Source organism: Asterias rubens, chromosome 2 (genome assembly GCF_902459465.1).
Source record: "Asterias rubens chromosome 2, eAstRub1.3, whole genome shotgun sequence".
In the NCBI taxonomy this organism is placed as follows: Eukaryota; Metazoa; Echinodermata; class Asteroidea; order Forcipulatida; family Asteriidae; genus Asterias; species Asterias rubens.
The window spans coordinates 23,306,046-23,331,671 of NC_047063.1; the positions used below are offsets into that span (position 1 = coordinate 23,306,046).

A 25,626-nucleotide genomic window follows, 5' to 3' on the forward strand; every position below is an offset into this window, starting at 1 on the left:
TTATGAAATGGGCCAGCTACTAAGTTTTCGTTTTAGTTATGTTATTTATTCAGGTTGTGAAGCCAATTCTGTCTTCAAACTCCTATATATCCACCCCTGGCAAGAAACAGGTCCTGGGGGTTATATACTAACCCACTGTTACAGTAATTAGAAAAGAAGAAAAACCAAACCTTTCAAGGTACAAATTAGTGTTTTCAAATTCATATATCCATCTCCATGTCAAGAAACCTCTCAGAGGTTTAGTAGATAAATATCTACTATTCCTCTGAGGCTTGAACTGAATTAAATCTCATTCACTTAAATACCTAGTTCTTTTCCCAAAATCTTATAATTTTTATCCATCCCCATGTCAAGAAACGGGTCATCGAGGTTATTACATATACCAACCTTAAAACCTGGTAATTTAAAAAACCTGTCATGCATAAAACAAGTTCTGTTTTCAAATTCCTACATCCATCTCAATGTCAAGAAACAGGTCGTGGAGGTTATTACATAATACTAACCTCTGAGACCTGCCGTCGATTTCACAAAGAGTTAGTACTCGTCTTATCTTAAATTAGGACGAGTAACTCATGTCCTAACTTAGGATGAATCTTAAGGTCGGCATGCTACAGTGCAGGGTTGGGACTCGTCCTAAGTCCTAAGATTAATCCTAAGTTATAAAGAGTTTTGTGAAATCGACGACAGGTAATTTAAACAAAAAACTTTGCAGTTCTGTTTTCACATTCTTATATCCATCCCCATGTCAAGAAACAGTTCTCAGGGGTAAGTACCTCCGAGACCTGGTTATTTAAAATAAAATAAAAACTTACATGCATAATTAATGACTTTCAAAAAAAAAAACTGTCGGTTACATAGCCAACACCCCATGGGGAGAAGACGAGGAAGCACATTTCACTTCTAGATGTGGGAAGTACACCACAGAGAAATATTCTTGTTGAAGGTGTCCAAAGACGAGCCACTAAGTTCATTTTACATCGTCCTCAAGAAGATTATAAGACACGGTTAGAACGTCTTTTCATTTTACCCCCGTCTTTCAGATGTGAAATTTGTGATCTTATTCTGTTTTTTAAATGCAAATACGGTTAAATTGACATAAATGTTGATAGATATGCAAGTTGTAATGTCACACGGGGCCGTCCTGCCACTAGACTGTCTTCTTATCACTTCAAATTATCAGTTCCTCGGAGCAAAACAGAGTCTCATAAGTCGTTTTATTTTCAGCGGATTGTCCCCATGTGGAACCAGCTTCCGCTGTCAGTCAGATCTAATGTGTCCTTGTCAGCATTTAAGAGTCTCCTGCTCCAATTTTACAGGGACAAGTTTGTATCTGACTTTTCAGCGGATGATTTTTGCACATGGGTGTCGCATTGCTATTGCTCTTGTAGTCATCTGTAATTGTCAATCCCGCCTTCAAGTGCCCCCCCCCCCCTTTTTACTCTTTTTTTCCAGTCAGACAGGGACTGAAACCCTAATCCACATGGTGCCCCGGCAGGCTTCGAACCGGGGTCCCAAGGTGTAGCAGGCTAGGAAAGATACTACAACTCCAACAACGCCGCTATAATTAAACAACCAAATGGGCATGACTGATGGGAACTTATGCTTACAGTTAATATAAACAGAGACACAACAAACAAAAGCAATTCTATGAACAAACAATGATAGATATGATATGTATCAAAATCATAATCATTTTAATAAATTAAATCGAGAGGCACTTTTAAACAGGACGGAAACTGAGCGGGTCATGTGGTATGTTACAAAATGTATGGAGTTTTGTCAGGAAAATATATTTACACAAAATTCTTCAAAATAAAATAGTAATTTGTTATTATATTTAATTTCAATTTTAAAAAATCACAAATAATTAAAATTAATTTTTAGGGGGCCACCTTCACACTAGGTTTAATGAAAAACAGTGAAGTCTGTTTTTTTTCCAGAGATTTGCGCTTATGAAAGGGAAGGTCAACACGTAGACACTGTTTTCAGTCGAGAGAACCAAATAATACCTTGACAAAAAAACAATCTATGACCCTACCTTTAAGAGGAACAAATAATTACTTACCCTTCCAAAAACAACTAGTGCGTTATCTATTATCAAGATAAGTCTTCAAGTTCACTATGTATACTACAAATTAAACAGCACCGGGGTAGTGTGGCTCGGATATTTACATAATAATAAAAGACCTCATGCATATTTACATAATAATAGACATGATGCATTGATGTCATACCACAGATGTGATGTCATCACGATACCATCTTAGAGAAAGTCTAGATCGATAATAAACTAATTGAAATCGACAGCAATGACATGCGGGATACCGGATAGGGCACTCCAGACCAATGACATCATATCTATACCGTTGTGACGGGCTCTATGAAAATGAGTCGATTGTAGCACAGTCCACTTTAGCTACAGGACTGTTGACTGTGTGGGAGGGTGAAACAAAACTTTGCACACATTCTTGCATCTTAATGGTCTATTTTTTCACATTTCTCAAATCAAAACTTTTTTTTTTTCCATAATGATTAACAAAACCAGGGTTTTTGGTTCAGAACCTTTTTTAATATGTTTCCTTTACAATACTTGATATTTTTGGCTGTTTCTGCATTCCAGGTTATTTTCAGCGTATGACATCATTTATTTTTCAAAAGGTCATAACTTCAGAACCAAAAGTCAGTGTGAAAGATATGTCAAAATGAAGCTTGTGTATGCTATTTTCAGCAATGTATAAATCTTAAACAGTTAATTGCCCCCCTGTGATTCAATTTCTCATAGCCCATCACAAATATGGTTAAATCAGACAGGATTCTGGTAACGACTCCGTAGAGACCAGGTGTAGCTCGTCTAAGTGAAGAAGTACGCCATTTCTTCTTCTTCTTTGTCGGCCTTCTGCTTGGACATATCCACTTTACGTTTTGTCTGAGGTGGCTCAGAGCGGAACACCAACTTGCGACCCGTCTGTAAAAGAAGAAAACGTGCAAGATTAGTGACTCATCATGAGAACTGGCTTTAGGGTGATGAACCATCGTCACAAATTGTTAAAGCCATTATAAACTTTCGGAACAGAAAAACAAATAATAGTTCACAGATTTACAAATAACTTACAGGGTTTACAGAAGGTAATGGTGAAAGACTTCTCTTGAAATATTATTTCATGAAATGCGTTACTTTTTGAGAAAACTTTAAAACAATATCGATTCTCGACAACGAGAATTACGGATTTGCTTTAAACACATGTCATGACACGGCGAGACGCGCGGATACAAGGGTGGGTTTTCTCGTTATTTTCTCCCGACTCCGATGACCGATTGAGCCTAAATTTTCACTGGTTTGTTATTTTACATATAAGTTGTGATACACGAAGTGTGGGACTTGGACAATACTGTTTACCGAACGTTTCCAATAGCTTTAAGGCACTTAAGCTTGGTAAGTTTTGCAGTGGCAAGTGCCCTATTAGATAGACAAATACAAATATTTGCTAAACCCTAGCAGTGTCTAAGGCTGATTAAGTTATCCCTAAACTTCAAAGTGAAATATTTTCTCAAAATGCTTTAAACTATCAGAAATTGCTGTAGGCTTCAAACCACCAGGACAAGTTTTTATTGCCAATCATTTTATGAGCAATTACCAAATGTATACCTTCCGTTTGAAGGCACTGGACACTTATGGTAATTACTAAAAAAAATTGTTAGCATAAAAACTTACTTAGTAACAAATAATGGAGAGCTGTTGATAGTACAAAAACATTGTGAGAAACGGCTCCCTCTGAAGTAACATAGTTTTCAAGAAAGAAGTAATTTTCAACTAAAATATTTGAATCTGATTTTGAGACCTCAGAATTAGATTTTGAGGTTCCGGAATCAAGCATCTGAAAGCACACAACTTTATGTGACAATGGGTTTTTTCTTCCATTATTCTCTCGCAACTTCGACGACCAATTGAGCTCAAATTTTCACAGGTTTGTTATTTTATGCATATGTTGAGATACACCAAGTGAGAAGACTGGTGATTGACAATTACCAAAAGTGTCCAGTGCCTTTTAAGAAGTCCTATGAAATTGAGCCCAGGTTCTTCTAGAGACTTCAGACTATTATTTGTACCTTTTTCTTGGGGTCTGCCTGAGCTCTCTCCAAGGCTCGCCTGACTCTCTCCTCCTGGTGAATTCGCTGGGCTTCAATCTTTTCTTCTCGCTGGCGGAGACGGCGCTCTTTCTCCTTGGCCTTGAAAGGTAAAAGAACACAGGAAAGTGTAAAAGGAGAGGACTAGGTCAAAAACTTGAAGCCATCACAAATTGAAATATTGTTTTTTCTTATTGTATGGTATACAAGTGCCAACAAGGTAATGCTCCAAAGTACTTGAGTTTAATTAAATTAAATTCAAGAACAAAAATATTTCGTAACACTTGTACATAAACTTTCTTTTTTAACAAATCTAGAACAATAACCAATTAATGAAGTCAATTTAAAATTCTCAGTAGAAAAAGGAGTATATGGATTCCCATTAAGAGTACAGCAGTGGTAAGTCACACCTTGTAGAAATCCGCCCTACGCCAAGACAGACGACCAAAGAGCACTTACGTGTGTATTTCATTTTTGCACTGAGCATTTTCGAGCAAGATATGTTTGTTTTGCGTGGACATGTCGGTGCGAGATACAAACTTTTTGCAAAATCAAGATACAATTTTTGGGTAATGATGCGACAATGCACACATTGCATTACGGAATGGACCCCAAGAACCCATCCAAGACATAGAGGCAGACCAAGCAGGCGTTGGATGGACGACATCACAGAGTTTGGAACCGTCACATGGATGCAAAGCGCACAGGAAAGATCAAAATGGAACAATGATAAAGAAGCCTCCCTCCTGCAGTGGAGCGACATAGGCTGAATAGTAGAATAGTAGTAGTAGATGCGACAATTTATTGCTCAGTTGGGATGCATTCCATCATAAGGATTTCATTTCCAACTAAACTAAATGGAAAACTGAATGGGAAACTTGAGGGTAGATACTTTTATCCCCGTTTGTTCATACCTTCTCTGCAGCCTCCACTTTCTCTGGGGGCATCGTTTCAATACTTTCAAACAACTCCTCCAGACGATTCTCAATGTTGGTTAACATCTGAAGGGTGCTGTTGGAAACAAAATCAAGGAATATATCAGTCAAATTGAAGATTAACTCCAAGCAGACTGTAGTGATGAGGATAACATTGACTGCTTCGAGTGCTATGGTTAAAACTACGACTCCCGAGGTGATCCCCAGAGCATTTTAAAATGGAATGGTCCGGGAATCACCGAGGGAGTCGTAGTTTTAACCATAGCAAGAGTTAAAGCAGTCAATATTTGTTTAAAAACACCCCAACAGACTATTTATCATCTTCTTACACGTAATGATCTTACGCGCGTTTCAGATACACAGATGAACAACTGATTGGGTTTGAGGTGGGTAACAAGCAACTGGGTACTGCCCGCCGTGTGATAGTCACACGGCGGCCGTCTAGTAAAACTAAGACGTATCATGTGACGCGCTCTAAACCAATGTATGAGGGGCGTTATAATAGTACAATGACAACATGATAGAGGTTCACCATGTGAAATCTCTTTTGAGTAGTGTTTGTTTTGAAAAGAACTTTTGGTTAACGACTCAATTTTTCTATCAGTATGCTCTGCTCGTCTTCAGGAGAATGCTGGACTCTGTTGCTGGATGTGGCAAATGTACTAGGCTTGGTGGTGCGCGAAGGTGGGAACTTGATCAGCTGGGCTTGGGTCGTTGAAAGAGGTAGAGGCAAAACTTGTTGGCAAGTACATTGTACATGTGAACTTATCTGGGAGCAAATTGTAGATTTTAAGGAAGAGAACAGGCTTTGAAAAGCAATGGTGTTATTTACGAAGCTGAAGAACAATTATGTAGCTTTTCAAAGGCATTTGGTCTATCAACTTCAATTTGGGACAGAATACAGTAGATGTATGAACTAAACTAAATTTCTTTATTTCTTAGTGGACAATAAAATATTCTAATTCTAACAAAAAAAGTTATAATTTGAATTCTAAACATACCTTATATTTGCCTCATTATCCCCAATGCAGTTTCCATACACATCTTCAACCTTGCTGTTCAGAGTGTCCAACATTGCTTCCTGGATTAAAACAATCAAAACAAAATCAATAAATGCGAGATAAAGGAGAGACAATAAAATCTTCCTCCTTAAAAATGAATGAGAGTCAAATTTGGAAGCAGTAATTCGGGAGAAGAACAAATATTCTAAGGAAATCTTACCTGGTCCTCAGCCTTGAACTCTCCAAAGGAAAACATCCTGAAATGAATCAAAAAACACGGTTACATTTTTGTGCTAACAACATAGAGCTATATATATTGACTAGAGCGCTAACACCCCGTTATACACGCACTAAGGTTTTGAAGCCGTGTGGGCGCATCAATGTTTATGTACAAACCAATACAAAAGCTTGAAATTTTGTACGGCAATTGTACGGCTATTTGCATGATCATGCGTCTGTTCTTTTTTATGTGCCATCGAAGCAAAAAATGCAGTAAATGTGAACGCACAATCTGCTGATCAGCGCACAAACTGCGAGCGTCATGTGCGTCATGATTAAAAGGCGCGTTTACCTTTTTTTAGTACGGCAACCAAGTCAAAGTTATGGTTTTCGTATTGCGGACGTACGCGAGTGGACAGTTGCGTACGTATACGCAGAATGTAAGATAATCGCGGCAATCTGTGTTCTCTTAAAATTCCGAGTTCACGCAACACACCAAACATGTCTGCGCCCAGGGTGGCTTCAAAACGCAGAGCAAGTTAGCGCTCTAGTCAATATAAATAGCTCTATGGCTAACAATGATATAATAATACGCCAATATTTTTCCGATCAAGTGGTAATAGTAAGATAATAAAAAGTAAGATTCAGATTAACACTTATTGTTGCAACAACTATTTCTCAAGACCAAATTTCGTCATAAAGCCCGGGAAGACATGAGGCTCACATTTATAATTTGTCATACCTGATACTTTTCTAATGGCCATGTCACATGAGGTAATTTACAGGCAACCAGTACTAGGCAAGAAGTAGACAATCCATAGGCATCTGAATGATCATACATTATTGTTCATGGGGATCCTAATACCGTGTCTGGAATATCACTAAAGTGCTACCAGAATGGTCCTGCAGTTTGCCCGCAAGTTGCCTGCAAAAGTTGCTTTTTGTGACAAGGCCCAAAGACAGCCATTATTTAATATTATTTGGCACCATACACTTACAATAATGCCAAAGGTTAAAATAACAAATTTGCTTTGAGTCCCATGACCAGGAACATTTTTTTTTAGAGCTGCTTAAGCACAAAATCTATCTCAGCACAAACAAGTTTAGTACCATACATGAGTACCATACATGAGTACCATACATGAGTACCATACATGAGTACCATACATGAGTACCATACATGAGTACCATACATGAGTACCATACATGAGTACCATACATGAGTACCATACATGAGTACCACCTATTTCCCTGCTAAACTTTGCTAAAAAGCAACATTTTCTGTTTAAGCAGCTCTTGAAATTGATCCCGAAGCTAACAAATCAAGACAACACACCTAAACCTAGCAGCTCTTCTCAGAGTCACTACTTCTTTCCAAAAAAGATATTTTTACTTGGTGCACTAAAAAGGTCTACTGATAAAACACTCTATATACTACATGTACTTCTGTGGGACAAGAAATAATGCTAGTAAGCAAATAGCTTGTGTTTAGAAGAATATTGCAACTAAATAAAAAAGGGTGCATCAAGCTGAACTCATCACAGGTGTATACTGAATAGAAACTTTTGTTTGCAGCGAGAGAGGAATCAATGCAAATATTCATTTCTATTGCACCATTACACATCAGTTAAACAAGCAACAATTGTTCATATTCCCTTTGTTTGAATAACTTCCTAAAGGGGATAAAATCTCCTGTCCACAAACGTGCAAAAAAAAAAAAAAAAATGCAAAATAAAAGTGCTGTTAAAATGTCCAACTACTATAGCTTTTTGAAAGAGAAATCAACATACATTAAAGATGGCTACAAGTTTAAACATCTTTGTTTCATCAAAATACAAGTACAAGCAAAAGGGTGCAGCTATGCAGCGTTGCAGATCAACTAACTGGATCTGAGAGGTTTACTACCTGTGTGAAAACGACAAGTATTAAAACAGCATGCTACCAGAAAAGATTATAAATCGCAACAATTTCCTTTTCTTTTAAATAACAGACTACGCTCGGTGCAATGTATTCATACAAAAAGAATGTGAGTTTGCACAGAGAACAAGAATATTGGTCAGAAAACAATGCACTTGAAAGCAACAATTTGCTCTTCTTAAACTTAATAGTCCTTCTTGTTTGTATAGCCAGCAGGACACGAACTGGGGAGAAAAGTCCACAATAAGCTTGGGCGATATCACGTTATTACTGAATATCGCGATACTAATTTGGAAACGATTTCCATATCGGATCGATTTGGTTTTAATTGAAATATCGATATATCGGTTAAGTATCGCAATATCGCGGTGTATTTCCTAGCTGAGACATCTTGCACCCCATAGGTTTGGAGTAAAACCAGAAAAATAGTTCATTAGAACACCTCTCTTATGCTATGACTCTCTTCTACAACTTTCACTGGGAGTTTGAAGACGGATGATGTCAAATTTAATTAATCGCGATTATATCCAATATCGCGATATATTGTCGGCGATATATCGTGAATAAAATAAATCGATATCGCCCAAGCTTAGTCCACAACACCGTAGAGCGTACAGCTAAAACAAATCAATGGACCATGACTTTTTAAAACAAAATCGAGAACAAATTTGTCTTTAAAACTGTTTGACCATATAACATGTTTTTGATTTGATTAAGCCGCAAAAGAAAAGATTTATCGCATTTGTCTAAAGGGTAAAAGTATATTCGAGACACAACAAAATCTGAAGTTTTATTGGATTCAAAATCACAAACTCAAAATCATTTCATTTTTTAAAAGTTATGTTTTGATTAACAACTAATTAATTGACCAACACAAGACAGCCAAAGTTGTCCGGTCATGACTTAACCAGCCTGGGCCCAATATCATCAACCTGTTTAGCAGCATAAACCTGTTTAGCAGCATAAACCTGTTTAGCAGCATCAACCTGTTTAGCAGAAATTACTGCTTGACAAGTTTCTCTGCTAAAAGCACAAAATGAGTGGGGCAGTCCCAACAGTGTAAACTTCATGGAATGTTGGCTGGTAATCTGTTTTTACTAAGCAAGACTTCCCCGTGCTCAGCAAGTTTTTGTGATTACAGGGTTTATTGAAATTGGGCCCTGGTGCTGAATTCACTGGCCTGGGGGGAGGGGGGGGGGGTTGCAGTGCAGTGTAAATTTCGAGCCCATGCGCAAACTAATACTCAGTGAGAATCTGCAAAATCAACAGACTAAAGGTTGGGGTAAAAGAAATCCTACACAAAAGCTGACATTTCACCACGGGTAAAAGAAAAAAAGGTTTCAATCAAGTGCATTGTTTTCTGGTTGCTATGACAATTCAACTATTCCTAAACATAGAGGGCAGTATACGAACCATCCAACAGCAGACTGGAACCCTCTTTTTATTAGAATGACAGACGAAAGGGGGGGGGGGAGGAAAGTTAGCAAAAACGTGCAGAATCAGTTCATAAAAGGTGTTAAAAGTGTTAATGGGGGGTCACAAATAAAAGGAAACAAATCTGGGGACAAACTGTGGGGGACAAACTGAGAGAAAGAAAAGACCCTTATTGGAGTGGTGTTTTATAATAAACAAAACACAAATAAGAAGTAACTATAAATACTGTGGTAAACTTGTGGGTACAATCATGTATAAGATCTCTTTTGAGGGAGTGTTATAAAAATAGAAACAAAACTACAAGGAGTGGTCTGTAAAACATGTACAAGGAGTGGTCTGTAAAACATGTACAAGGAGTGGTCTGTAAAACATGTATATGAAAAGAGGGGGTGGTACCGTGGTCCAAATCCAACCAAGATGCATATACCAGATTTTTTTTTAAACATTCAAGTTATTCAGCATATCGTAGCGTCATACGATATCGACCCTCATATGTTTTTCGAACCCCCAACTTTGATTACCGTTTACCGCAAGATTGTGCAAACTCCACCGTTTGCAGAACCTATGCAGTTTACTCACGGTCTGTATTTTCATCAGGCTTAATCATGCTGAGAATAAAGTTTCCTGACGTTGGTTATGCTCAAATATTTATAAAATGATTGATTTTTGGTACAAATCACTAGTGCATTATTATGCCAACATTCAAATGAGTCAAAGAAACATCATCCAACCTCGAAAGTTCAAAACAAAATTACTATCTGCAAGATTGAGTTTCATTCTGTTTTAGTCACTAGATGGATCACGTGAGGTGGTACCTATTTGGGATTCTATGGTGTGCCAATATGAGGAAAAAATTTAAATATTTTAAGTGAAAATGACAACAATTATTTTTTTTTGATTAACTGCATACTGCAATAAATTCCGATAAGCGTAAAAAATATTACGACTATATTAAAGAGAACATATCATAGATTGGTTTCTTATCTCCTGAAACAAAACATTACTGGTCTAAAATGGGGGAAAACAGATTGTTATGAAGTGTTTGGTTTTAAGTGGGGTGGGGTGTTTTACTACCATGCCTTATGATATCTCTCGATTCTAATATAGTAGCCATAATGCCGTTGGACAAAAATGTAATTAAATTTGTTAAGTAGTAATTGAATAATTTTTTTGATTTATTTTGCACGCCATACTAGCTTCGGAATATTCAATAAAATACCAACCAATGAAAGGTGTGAAAACATAAGACGTTGCTCCAATGTCGTGCATGCATAAGCACTGTTAATGGCGGACTGTCTCTCGCAACGTAAAACCAAAACCAAATTTCAACGCACCATGAAGTGCAAGTGTTATTGTTAAAAAATTGGATAGATGATTTGAAAAAAAAAACATTCAGTTTTTGATTGTGAAAAATTTTCCTGTTATCGTACTGAAAACACATGACACCAGGATACTGGCTGAGAGAGTGATTTTTATTTTAAGAAACAAATTAAATCAAAAGTAGGGTTAAATCAAATAACCAGTCCATTGATCCTGAGGGAAACTGATCAAAGCACTCAATCTTGCTCAGTTTCTTGCTAAACAGAGCCACGACTGGGAACCAAACTTACACTCTGCACATAGCACCAGAACTTGAGTTTGGTGCACTTTAAAGCCATTGGACCCTTTCGGTAAACAGTGTTGTCCAAGGCCCACACTTTGTGTACCACAACTTCTATATCAAATAACAAACCTGTGAAAATTTAGGCTCAATCGGTCATCGGAGTCGGGAGAAAACAACGGAAAAACCCACCCTTGTTTCCGCGCGTTTCGCCGTGTCATGACATGTGTTTAAAATAAATCCGTAATTCTCGTTAACGAGAATTTATATTGTTTTGCTGTTTTCTCAAAAAGTAAAGCATTTCATGGAATAATATTTCAAGAGAAGTCTTTCACCATTGCCTTCTGTAAACCCTGTAAGTTATTTGTAAATCTGTGAACTTTTATATTTTTTATATTATTATTATTATAGTTTTGTTGACATGCCAAATATGAAATCAAGAATAAAGAAATCATCACTATAAAACAGAGTGTTTGTGTGTTTTTGATGTTTTCAATAGTTTTGTCGAACAAATTCAACTCCTAGATGACATTTTTTGTAAACTTTTTCAAACAACTAAGCACAGTGTAGCCCAAGTAAATATTTGAAGAATTGTGAATACAAACCTTCTTTAAACATCTTTTCAAAGGTGTACATTTTGAAAAAAAATATCAGCTGAAAAATCTGGGCAGTAAAAGTATAAAGAGATATCCAGACATGGGGAAAAGGAAAAAAAGAGAAAAAAAATGGGGTCGGGGGGTTTTGACTGGTCAGGCAGGGACGATCAACAATTTTTGTTTTTATGTGGCCTAAGTGAACTTAATCACTGCAGCTCTCAAGCCTGATGAGTAAACCTTAAAACAAGAGTGCATGCTATGTGAACCAGAATTACCGGGTTTAACCCCTACTGATTCCGCAATAAGTGTTCTTTTACATTTGTACATGCACTACCAAACCAAGTACATGCGACCTACACCATAATGTCCCATCCGATAGACCAAGCAATTATGGTATAAGTATATGTTGCTCAAGGATGTGCCATGATCGGGGCTCAACCAACACTCTGCTGATTAGAAATATCCCAGAAGCTTGAGTCGCTCACAACGCTTTCATTTGTGCCTGCTTCTTTTTGCATTTTGAACTTAAAATTTCCAGCTTTTTTAGGTTTTTCGAAATTGTGTATATAAAACGTGTTTCTCACAAAACAACATGTGTCATGCTGATTTGTGTTGCATTGGTTTTTTTTTAGTGATTATTCTCTCTCATGATAACGATGGGTTGTACATGTACAATTGATGTCACTTTTGAAATACATAAAATGGATCGTAAGACCTTTGCAATGAAAGAGGTAACTGCTCATCCACGCAGAAGAAAAAAAAAGATTCTCCGTTTTTGCCACAAGATAGATTGAAAGATGAATTTCTTACTTTGATTTGTGTTCCAAATCCTTGGCTTTCTCTTCCTCTCTTTCAATCTGGCCAGTCAATGTATCAATCTGTTGCGTCAAGGTCTGAGTCTCCATGTTCCTGTTACAGTCAAAAAAACAAAACAAAAATAATCTCCAGAAGACGATCAGAGCATACTGATCGAAACGTCGAGTTGAAACCAACGGTTCTTTTCAGAACCAACCAAACTCATTAGAGATAGTCATTACATGGTGTGTTACCGCAAACCTTTCTATAAAAAAATAATCATTGTACACATGACTTGTATTGTGTTAACAAAATAATACCAAATGTGCTGCCGTCTATAGAATGAATCTTACGACTTAAAGGCAGTGGACACTATTGGTAATTACTCAAATTAATTATCAGCATAAAACCTCACTTGGTTATGAGTAATGGGGAGAGGTTGATAGTATAAAACATTGTGAGAAATGGCTCTCTCTCTGAAGTGACATAGTTTTCGAGAAAGAAGTAATTTTCCGCGATTTGATTTTGAGACCTCAAGTTTAGAATTTGAGGTCTCAAAATCAAGCATCTAAAAGCACACAACTTCGTGTGACAAGGGTGTTTTTTCTTTCATTATTATCTCGCAACTTTGATGACCGATTGAGCTCAAATTTTCACAGGTTTGTTATTTTATGCATTTGTTGAGATACACCAAGTGAGAAGACTGGTCTTTGACAATTACCAATAGTGTCAAGTGTCTTTAAAGTCACATGTACGTCTAAGTCGTGAGTTGGTACATTTCAAAAAGTGTTTTTCTGCATTCAGCAGCAATACACCTGGTCGGCATTGAAACGTACAAACTCACGATTTGGTCCGTACATGCACTTTGCAATTGTGTTTAATTTACGCATTACAGGCAAAGTCTGCCTCGATTGACGTCACGAACAGCACCCTCTTGGGTCAGAGTCTACTCTTAAATTTGTAAATAACATAAGTACTGATTTTTTTAAACCTTAGCTAACTGTTTGTTCACATTCCACTCATCAAAACACATATATTAGTGACAAAAGCTTTATTTCGAAAAAATACCACTTCCAGGTGACTTTAAGGGCGCATTGAACCCATCCTAAGTTAGGACGAGTTACTCGTTCTAACTCTCGTCCTAACTCGGGATAGGATTAATCCTAGTTATTCGTGAAATGGGCGGCAGGCTCTACAAAAATGAGTCACTTGTCACACATCCCGCTTTCAAAGACAGGGCTGTTGAGTTTTGGGAGGGTGAACAAAAAAGTTGAAATGAAATTTTGTGATATTCAAAAAAGTGCTTCTTTGAGGTCTATATTTTCATACTTCCGAAAAAGAATTTTGTTTTGATCGATTAGGTTGAATAAACAGTTTTTTCTGACCCTTTTGTTTCATTTGGGTACTTTGTTTCCTTGTGCTTTCTTTGTGGTGTGCTTTCAGATGCTTGATTTCGAGACCTCAAAATCTAATTCTGAGGTCTCAAAATCAAATTTGTGCAAAAATTACTTCTTTCTCGTAAACTACGTCACTTCAGAGGGAGCAGTTTCTCACAATGTTTTATACTACCAACCTCTCCACGTTACTTGTTACAAAGTAATTAGGTTTATGCTAATAGTTGTTTTGAGTAAATACCAATAGTGTCCACTGCCTTTAATCTATTCAATATATACGTTTTTGCTCATTAAATAAGAAGACAATGTAGGAATTGTAAACATTTTGGTTTGAGATGAATATTTTATGAATTGTGTTTTATTAAACATGCTTGATCTTTCAAAACATCATAAACAATAGAACCAAAAGTGACACAACGGGGTGTAAGATTTGTTAAAATGAAGCTTGTTTCATAGTAGGACAAACAAAGATATAACAAATTAAGATTGAATTATTAAAGGAGCTTACATCTTGCCCTCTGTCACATTGATATTCTGTCTTATTTCCTCCAGAGTTTCCTCCGTTTCTTGGCTGTTCTGAATCAAGGAGAGATTCTGCTCTTCCAGCTCCGCAAAGATGTCAAGAAGCTGCTGAGGATCCGTGAAGAACAGTTCAGGCTCCTGACAAATACAAAAAACAGAATTTTACTGGTTGATTGTTTTTTATTAAAGAAATAAAAGGGTAGCGACAAGTTCTTACAACTGCCGTTTAAAACTGGCAGGGTAGTGGTCGAGTGATCAAGGCCCAAGCCGAAGTAAAACTTATCCGTACGTCAACGTCCTCAAACTCTGTACATGTGTTGCATTTTTATAACTGAGACAGTTTTCGGATATGCATTCTTGCGCGTAGTTAGTCTTGGTGCAAGACGTTTCTTGTTTTCCTTTCACACACAGCGCGGCAAAAGCACCTGTTGCGCCCGCATCGCCCGTTACTAGAAACGTCTTGCACCAAGACTAGACTGCGTCTAAACGTATCCAAAAACAACCAGTATAAACAGCTCCGGCTGGTCTTTATCAACTACTTAAATACCCCCACGTGACGCGCCCTCCACAAATAGAAATAGTGAAAATGTCTTTCTTTCTTCAACTGGTTGGCCCAGTAAGCATGTTTAGTAGAAGCCACTTGGCCCAATTTTGTAGATAATTCAACACAAGGTGATAAAATCAGATAAACCTTGGGAAGACAGTATCCTACTTTCAGGATGTCATCATCCTGAGATAAAATGTATCCGGCAGACGTCATTCTACTTTCAATTTGCCGTCATCCCCAGACAAATGATCTTGGGATGTCATCATCTTACATTTATGTCGTTATAATCCTGCAGTGAATAGTCTCAGGATTTCAACAAGTTGGATTGCAATTCAAGAGCTTTGTACTAAAACAATTGGTAAAATTTTGCACAGGTGAAAATGGACAAAACTTGGCTCCGTACCTCATCACTCTCATAGTCAGAATCAGCATCTCCCGATTTCACGCTGTCTACTTCTTGTTTGGTTGGAGTCTGGGCCAGAGATCTGTTGGGATGACAGGGGAGGGACTGGTTAGTCATGACAATTGGCTTTGATCACTCTGCTACTGTCTGCATGATCATTCAATAACATCCAGTGTTAACACACATCCGTGTATTGGTTAACAACCAAAATTAATATTCTTTATTCCTGATGCAAATTTAACATATTATATTATAGCGTTGCGGTACCCGGTGCCGATACATAGGATTCAAAGTGCCTCTTGCTACCGGGCAACCTCGGTAGTTTAGTTGGTAAGACACTGCTCTAGAATTGCTAGGGTCGTGGGTTAAAACCCCACCCGAATAAACATGCCTGTGATATTTTTTCACAAAACTCGGGGAAAGTACTGAGTATACAGTGCTAAAACACATCAGTGTATGGGTAAACAACCAAAATTACCATCCACTGTGCTTTTAAATATACAAAATTTTACAAACTAGGGCCTGCCTGCAAGACCCCTTGCACAACGCGCAACACACCTTCACAAACCCATTACTGAAAAACTCATGCAATCAGGTTGGGACTGAAAACCCAATACACAATACACAAGGGGAAAAAAATGACTAGACTAACTCGCCAAAAGTCATCATCATTAAAAACACACATCATTATTTTGAACAGAGACTTGAAATGAGTACCTCTTGGTTGCCGAGCCTGACTTGCTGCTAGGGGCCTGCTTAGCGGCGGACCTAACCACGCTGGTACGGGAACCTCTACCATCAGTATTTGGTGTTCCAACTGAGATAAAGAATGACATAATGAAGTAACAATGAATATATAGGAGGGTTTACAGAGGCTCTCATTGGATATCCGTGATTAAAAGTTAGCAACTTTCCAGACAATTGGAAGGCAAATAGTATGCAAAAAAAACCTGAATATTGGAGAAAAAAACTGACAAAACTTGGCCTGTTACATGGAGAGACCAGCGTTAGCTGGACTTTCTACCCTACCTGAAAATTTCAGGCTGAGCCTGGCGGTACATTTTCACTAAAGCTTCTGATTCCATTCCATTTGTTGTATTTTCTTTGTCATTCTCTGAGCCCTTTGTATCCTTTAAAAAAAGTGTTTTCTAAATGATATAATATGGGATTTAAGGCATTGCATGGCGAGGTATCATTATATATTTGGTTAGCGGCAAGACCATGTGTGTATCTACTTGCCAGATATATTATGTTCTTTTCAGAAGTATCTTGCTTTATGTTCTACTACCACAGAGTAGATTTTCGAAATACGGGAGACTTCTCAGTTCCAAAAAGAACTGTCCTGCTTTATAACTACTGTAGGTAGAAAATCAACCAGGACTATAACCTTAGCTTTAAATACTTGTTATTGTTAATATTTATAAGTTTACGTACCCTTTCGTCTGGTTGCAGATGTGACCTTCTCATTGTCGATGACCTCGCCTCTCTCTCTCCGCCTCTCTCGCCTCTTCTCCATCCTCCTCTTTCGTCGTTCTTCCTTCCACTCGGCCGGAGTCAAGGAATCCAGAAACTTCTTATACAGCTGGTATTCCTTTAGGAGGTCCTCGTTCTTTGAGATCTCACTGGATTAAGGAGGACATTTAACTTGTCATTAGAATCAGGTTAGCTCAGTCCACCTCTGTGGACCCCACGGGTTCGAATGCCACCTCAGACCCCGGCGCGTTGCTTGTGGATTGGGTTTTCAGTCCCTCCCTACCTGATTGCATGGGTTTTCCCTCCTTAGGGTTTTCTTCCCACATCTACAACTGACAATTTCTTCTCATTTCCTACACATTGATCTGTTATTGTTGCTATTGTGCAGTTGTGATCAAGATAGAATCAAAATAATTATTACTGTATTGGGTTTGAGAAGATTGCATGCAATCTTTGAACTTTGAAGAAAAGTGTTGTATGTCAATCTTTACTTCAACATTTTTTCTCCTCTTAAAAACAATGTGGTAACAATTTTCAGCAGGAGGTCCACTCCAAAGCTAATTGCCTATGGTACAATTTCTTGATTTCTTGAGTTTATAAGCATTTCCCAGTGCGCCTCAGTTGTTAGTGCAGACATGAGCAAGTTCGAGTGTGCACCATGGTTAACTAAAGGTTGACTATTTTGACTGAAACACAGGCTGGTCGACCATTGGTTGACTACTGTGGCCAACCATTTGGAACTCTACACTGGTCACAACAGCATGTTCCATTGTCACATGTGTAAAGCGCAGAGGGGAACCAGTGACAGTATGGCGAAAAGGCGGCAGGTTTGCTAGACTCGTTCGAGTGAGTGCGTCACTGCGCATGTAAGCTGATTCTCATCACGAGTCGACCAAATGTGCCCACTCGAACTTGCTCTATGCAGCATTGAATCAGAATTTGAAAGCACCCATTTGCAACACTGACCGCTTGCACTGACAGCACAGCTCTCAATGACCCCTAAGGGAGGTCAATAAACATTTCTGAACGCATCAAATGCCTGATATAGTAGTATCTCTCACCTCCTGATCAGCATTATCTGGGCGTTGATCTTTTTAATCTCAGCAACTTTCTCCAATTTGGCTTTGGTCTCCGCTTCAGCTCTAGAGATGGTAACAAAAGAAAAATAGTGTTGTCAAAAATCATTTCCCCATAACTTAAATTGTAAAGGATAAAACAACTCTATTTTACAGAAAATACACATTACCAAAAAGCTCCAATAAAGGCTTTCTGAGTTCGCAACATAAAATGGGAAACTATTATCATTTTTTTGAAAATGGGTGTGTTTGCATTGAATTACTTGGGTCATTAAAATTAATGGACGAGCTATTAACTGCCGGCGGGGCAGTCAGTAGCCACACTGGTTTGTGCATGATCCAATTGAATCCACTACTTGGAAAAAGGAATTACATGGAGATAACAGGTGTAAGTTGTCAGATGTAAAGGATGTTTTTATTCTAGCCTCTTTCTTTTATGGAGCTTTCCCAAAATGAGAAATCAGGAAAAATCCAGAGACATTCAATGCCTGACCACTGACAGTAAATTTAGTTTCTTGTAACATTCTTATAAGATTCTTATAAGTTTCTTATAAGATCTAATTATTTTCCATATAAAATACTTATGAGAATCTTTTAAGAATCTTACAAGAATGCTCTCAGGTTTTTGGAAAATTCTTATAAATTTCGTATACGATCTTATTGTTTTGCACATAAAATACTTATATGAATCTTATAAGAGTCTTATAAGAGTGCTCTCAGGATTTTGAGAGATTCTTAAACAAATCTTATAAGATTCTTATACAATTCTTATAAGAGTATTTCGAATGGGCAACTCACATTTTAATGGCCTCCACCGAGTTCTTATCGTTCTCTTTGAGGAATTCGTCAAACATGGCTGCATCCTCCTCCAAGTACTGCTCAGCTAGCTCCAGTTTCCTTTCCTCGGCCTGAGCAATCTCCTCAAGTTTCCTCATCTCATCCCGCTTGACTCCCAGGGAGTACTGCACCAGGAACATCTCCCGTTTCTTTGCGATGTAGTCGGTCAGGCTCTCTTTCTCAATGTGCCGATCTTTAAGGAAAGATGTGATGAAATTGGTGATGCTGCTTCTTAATGTATTTTCTCATCTCTTGGCCGTTATTTGTGTTTATTTCTTTTAATAATAGTAATAAAAATAATCTTAAAATCACAAAGCTTTTTTACACACACAATGTGTGGTTTAAAGGGAAGGTACACATTCAGTAGTTATTCTTCAAATTGATACCAATAAAAGCTTACTTGGTTACTAACAATTACAGCAGCTTTTGGTAGTATCAAACATTTTGAGAATGATTTGGCTTTGCAGTAATGTGGCTATGGGAAAATATATCAGGTTTTTATCCCCCAAAAATTGAATCAAAGAAACATTATGAACAGATAATGTTCTCAGTAGATTGTGTATTCCAATTACAAATCATTTGTCCCGCTCAGGATTTTTGGCGATATCTCAAAAAACGCTACCACCTTTGAATTTTTCGCAGGTTGTTCTTATTGTGTGTATCTACACCTTTATAGGATTAAGACAAGTAGGATTTGAAACTTTGCATGTTGGAAACACGATATGGAAAGGTTTGCGGTAACACCGTGTAATGACTATCTCTAATGAGTTGGGGTGGTTCTGAAAAGAACCAATGGTTTCAACTCGGGATTAAGACAATCGAACAATCCAAAAACCAAAGGTATACAATCGAACAGTTCCAAAAACCAAAGGTATCCTACCTTCCCTTCATTACACCACGAGATGTAAATTATATATATAGAAAGGTTTGCGGTAACACCATGTAGTGAGTATCTCTTATGAGTTGGGGTGGTTCTGAAAAGAACCGTTGGTTTCAACTCCACGTTTCGATCAGTATGCTCTGATCGTCTTCTGGAGAAAGCATGTAAATTGTTAAATTGCGTCTTCCAAGGGTTTACAAGGTGATGCAGGGCAGACCTGCCAACATTTGCACCTTGCAGTCAATAAGATTTTGTACAAGAATCAGGGAGATATTTGGAATTACATTCAATGTACCACAAATAACAGTATAATAATATCTTAAGGTTTGCGGTGACACCGTGTGATGACTTTCTCTAACTGAGTTGGGGTGGTTCTACAAAGAGTTGTTGGTTTCAACTCACTGCTTCGATTAGTATGCTCTGATTACCATAAAGAGAAGGCTGGACTCTGATGCTGCATGCTGCTTAAAGACAGTGGACACTATTGGTAATTGTCAAAGACCAGTCTTCTCACTTGGTGTATCTCAACATATGCATAAAATAACAAACCTGTGAAAATTTGAGCTCAATTGGTCGTCGAAGTTGCGAGATAATAATGAAAGAAAAAACACCCTTGTCACACAAAGTTTTGTGCTTTCAGATGCTTGATTTCGAGACCTCAAATTCTAAACTTGAGGTCTCGAAATCAAATTTGTGGAAAATTACTTCTTTCTCGAAGACTACGTCACTTCAGAGGGAGCCGTTTCTCACAATCTTTTATACCATCAACCTCTCCCCATTACTCGTTACCAGGTAAGGTTTTATGCTAATAATTATTTTGAGTAATTACCAATAGTGTCCATTGCCTTTAATATAATATAAAAAAAAGTATTAATATTATAAGAGGCGCCAATTTTTCTCCCTACCTCTGGTGACAGCCAGAGTAAAGGTTGGGTCATCCTTGACGGCCACAGCTTTGTCGTCAGCATCATCGGATTTCTCCTCATCAGCTTCAATGTCAGCGAGAGGCTTCCGCATCGACGACCTCAGGGCGTTAACCCTTGATGAATAGGTCGTCTTCTCGTGGACTTTCAGACCTCGCTGCTTGACTCGTTCCTAAAATGTGAATGGAAAATGTGGCGTCACTTGATGAGACCATTTGCAGATTCTCTAAAAGCAGACACGACTTATAAACATTTGTACTCATTGACGGATCCATTCTGCGATGGAATGATTATAAATAGCATTATCTTCAAGTACGCGCTAATCCTCCAATCAGATTCGCAGAATGGAGTGGTGATAAAAACCTTTGTTGCACGGCTAATATCACTACCTGTGTCTTGTGTGTTTTATGGTCACGCCCCAAGTTTGCTTGAAGATAAAGTCGTTATCACATGCGCGCACATGGAAATACGGAAAATATAGCGCGTTTGCGTCCCATATCCAACACACCCTTCTTCCTCGTTAGATATGGGACGCAGAAGCACTATATTTTTCTGTATTCCACTCGCGCTTGTGTAAAAACTTATATTCTCTTGACTCTATCTACCCCTCCACCTCCCAAAGGAACACTTGAAGGTTTGCATGGTGGATATACAATAAGTCAGAATATTTGTGGCATCTCCTTTTAGCTAATTCTCTATTTTGAGTATGTGTGGTTTTGATGAAACCGATGGACTCAACGATTTTGACAGTACACTCTGTTCGTCGCCATTCTTCTGAGACGGCCAGAGAACCACACAAGCTCTCTATATTTTAAATAGAAATCACATTGAACAGTTTTTGAGGTATTGCATGGTATGGTATCAATCTACAATCAGTTTGTGGTAACACCATTTTTAATATCCACTCTGCTGTGTAGACTTGGACTTCAGGAGACTACTTAGTTCTCAGAAGAACTGTCCTGCTTTTTAACCACTACCTAGGTGGAAGGTAGGAAAATTGTCTTGGACTACTACTTTCGCTTATTGGATCACGGGGACTTCTTGTTACCAACTTCATCGTCGGGGAGTGAGTTCTTAATTGGTCTCAAAGTTTTGCATAGCCTTCTCTAGTCATTGTTCGAAGACTGAAACCACATTCAACTGCAAAAAGAAAGAAAAAAAGCCAAATAAGGGCGAACAGAACTTTATTAAAATATCCTTAAAACTCACAGCTTTTTTACGCTGCCTCTCCTTGTCTCGTAACATGAAAATGTCATTATCGGCCGGCATCGTGAAAGGGTTGTGGTCAGGTGGAAGATCTTCATTGTCTAAATAAGAAAAAACAAATTTCACAAATTAATTTAGATACCACACAACATTTCAGCACAACATTTTTGGTTAAACATGTGAAGCAACAATAGAGAGTACAGACCAGAAAAGTCTCTTGGGTTTTTTCTTAAAACTCTCAACCAAGAAGATTGATTGTTTTGTTTTTTAACGATACATGGATGTGTTTTACAGGATTCGGGTACTTTTTCAAAACGTCCATAGATTTACATTAAACTTACAGGGTTTGAAGATAATGACAGTGGAAAGCTTCCCTTCAAAAGGTTGTGTAGTTTTTGAGAAATGAGTAAAACAAGTCACAACAAAATGTTGGTCTCATGAGACCAGAATTATTTTAGCATGTAAAATCCCCTTCACCAGTTATCAGGTTATGACATTATACCAAAACCATAGCATAACTGGTTAATTTGTTTTTACATGCTAAAATTGAGACGAAAATGATAACTTTTACTCATTTCTCAAAAAACTACAGCACCTCAGTAAGTTAAATTTCAAGGGAAGCTTTCTACTATCATAATCTTCAAACTGTGTAAGTTTAATGTAAATCTATGGACATTGTGCTTTTTTGTTAGGAAAAAGTACATACACCCTTAGGTAAAGTGCTTATAAATAAATGTTCACACACATCTACACATGGGCATAGAGCAAGGAACAACCTGAGTGAGCCCAAGTAATATTCTTCTTCCCTGCTGCAAATTTAGCATCTATCTTAAAGACACTGGAGAATATTGGTAATTGTCAAAGACATGTCTTTTCACTTAGTGTGTCTCAATATATGCAGAAAACAATGATCCTGTGAAGTTTGAGCTCAGTTGCGAAATAATAATGGGAGAAAAAAACACCCTTGTGACCCGAAAATGTGTGCTTTCAGATGCTTGGTTTCGAGACCTCAAATTCTAAGTCTGAGGCCTCGAAATCAAATCCGTGGAAAATTACTTCTTTCTCAAAAAAAACCCTGTCACTTCAGAGGGAGCTGTGTCTCACAATGTTTTACAGTATCAACCTCTCCCCATTACAAGTTACCAAGTCAGGTTTTATGCTAATATACCAATAGTGTCCACTGCCTTTAAATGATTGTGATGTTTAGGATAATTTTCACCGATCCTACCTAAAAGTGAAAACCAACTTAAACTTCAATTGCTTCATTAATTTGTTGTGAACACCACCGAAAAAAAACTGCACGACATCTTTCAGAAAAAAAGCTTCGTTGAGGAAATACCTGAAATGATGGATTGCTCCGAGGCTGATTTGATTGAATGCGGGAAGGTGACTCGGCCAGACTGTCGTGATGTGCTCTCAGCTCCTTGGATAAAAAAAAGAAAGAAACAAAGATAAGAGATTTTTTATTTTTTTCCCCCCTCTTGGTTAAAGATTTGAAAAGGAAGAAATAGGATATAAAATCAAGGGTACAACTTAATTTGTGTTTTACTTTGAAATTCTTTTAGGTCGGTACCGGTTGGGTGTCCAGCACAATTTTTTGCCGCTAGCCACATAGACTAAATCATCATTCTACCGACAGACAAAAAATACAGCAACATTTTACTGAAATTAACTGAAAACTTCCCAAACTCATTGTATTTTTCCCCAGTTTCCAATAATAATAAATATTTTGTTTTACTAGCTACACCCCTGAAAGTATGGTAGAAAAAGTCCACAAAATTTGCCAAATTCATTATTTGTTTAATCATATCACTCTCCTCTCGACAGAAGTCGGGAGGATCATCGTTGTGATTTATAATTACATAGGTATAATGGATGATCATACTTGATTTTTTATCTGCAGCTGAAATTATGGAGACAGCTGAGGATGGGGACTGCGTGGGGGATCCTGGTCCAGACATGGTGCTACTGATGCAAACCTGTAAAAATTAGTAATCAAATTTAATGAAAGTTAATCATTAGTAATCAAGTTTAATGAAAGTTAATCAATTCATCTTGTCTTTTAACTTTTAACTTAAAAATCATGTAAAATTACTTGAGAAATGAATGCTCAACATCCTGTAAAACAATCAGTGATCTCAAAACAACTGATTTAAGATAAACAGAGCCCTTGCTCCCCAACCCCCACAAGATTGAAAAAAAACTGAATGTAAATGTAGACTGTAGTGGCATTGAGTTAACTTCACGCAATCGCATACTGCACGTATGCTACTTCTCGAAACTATTATTATTATTAATGGTTTATTTTAATCTGTATAAAAAACTACCAAAAGGTTGACAACATATACGGCTCCCCCGTGAGCCTTTAATTTTGTATAGGGGTCTAAGACTCTAATATTTTGGACCTCCTTAACGCTAAGTGTTTTTAAAATCGCCGTTTATAGATGAAAGTTTTACGACCGTTGGCCATCAATAACTAAAGTTTCCATTGTACTACACACCCACAACTTTCACCACACACTCAATATACATGTATGATGCTTGCATGGCTTTTTTGTTGAGTTAAATTAAAAAACATCTACAAAAAATGACATTTTCTGCTCGACACTCATTGTTGTTTTTCTGCCGCATCGCACGTTTTTGACTTCTCAATTTGTGCTCAACGCTTTATTTTTGGGTCACTTGGTCACCAAGCGCTGTACACACAGGCACCAGCCTATTCGCTTGCGGAACTGCCGAGCCAAGACCGAGTTGGACTAAACCATTTTGTAGAAGGGGTGTTACGCGGCAAGACAGGCGGGCAAAACGGGCGCGCTGTCCTCTTACGATGCCCGCCGTTCATGCATATAGCGCACACGCACTGCCGCATGAGCCTTAGTTTCTAGAATAGAAGTACCTATGCCGCATATTGCGGTTAGCTTAGGGAAATCATAGTTCACACGTATGCGCATATATTTGCGATAAGTTTCACAATGCATACAAACAATAGCAAAACATAATTTGCAATAAGTTTCCTACATATTTAATCATCATATAGACCATTGTTGTGACAGTTGTTGTCAATCATCATTCATTTTTATCATAAAATTAATTAATAAATCATACGATTATGACATATTCACAAAAAAAGTTGAATATGAACACATTTGCGATTAGTAATTAGTTTCACGACACTGCATACGTTGGCATGCCGCATACATGTATGTTTGGTCATATATTTGCCATACACCTTGTTCATAAACAGGGGCACCATATCACATCAAACAACTGCATACTGCACTGGACCATCATTCATAGCAAGCAAGGAACTGTGTATGATGACTTCAGTAAATAGCAACTTGCGATTTGATTGTGATTCGCATCGCATTCCAACGGCAAAACCAAGCCTTGGCTACGGAAAGTCGTAAATAAAGCATTCATATGAACTCCATATATCTTCAACCTAAAAACAAATCAATTATAATTACCAACCTGGATTTATTTTTATGAGAAACTTGAACGATCTTTAGATATTTCTCTCCGGTTTATCTCTCTCTTTGTGACAACGTAAACATAGCAACTGTTGAAACGCTCGTTTGTTTGTTGCAGCTAAACAATTAACTCCTGTAATGCAGTCTTGCTTCTGAACTCACTTACAACAAATGTAGCGATTAAAATACGCAGATGAGAGGATACAGACTAATTCGTTTTAGTCTGATACCTCTGTCATTGATTTAAGATTTACTTTTCAACGTTCGTATATG

At 37.7% G+C, this 25,626-nt stretch overlaps 1 protein-coding gene across 2 annotated transcripts; it reads right to left on the reverse strand.

Annotated features, from left to right (window-relative positions):
• Nucleotides 1–1,668: 1,668 nt before the first annotated feature.
• Nucleotides 1,669–25,430, reverse strand: LOC117306759 (cilia- and flagella-associated protein 100-like). 2 transcript variants are annotated; one of them, XM_033791252.1, is made up of 18 exons: nucleotides 25,355–25,430; nucleotides 23,769–23,862; nucleotides 23,223–23,306; nucleotides 21,887–21,984; nucleotides 20,660–20,849; nucleotides 18,836–19,067; nucleotides 18,023–18,103; nucleotides 16,923–17,110; nucleotides 16,206–16,305; nucleotides 15,489–15,570; nucleotides 14,525–14,676; nucleotides 12,638–12,736; nucleotides 9,611–9,634; nucleotides 6,282–6,318; nucleotides 6,062–6,141; nucleotides 5,040–5,136; nucleotides 4,108–4,227; nucleotides 1,669–2,965 (listed from the first exon to the last, which is right to left on the reverse strand). In XM_033791252.1, the coding sequence occupies exons 2-18, from the start codon at nucleotides 23,842–23,844 to the stop codon at nucleotides 2,852–2,854; spliced, it is 1,854 nt and encodes a 617-aa protein (XP_033647143.1). In that variant the 5' UTR covers nucleotides 23,845–23,862; nucleotides 25,355–25,430; the 3' UTR covers nucleotides 1,669–2,851. The 2 variants fall into 2 exon arrangements, with proteins under 2 accessions (XP_033647143.1, XP_033647144.1); XM_033791253.1 differs by lacking the exon at nucleotides 9,611–9,634.
• Nucleotides 25,431–25,626: the final 196 nt, after the last annotated feature.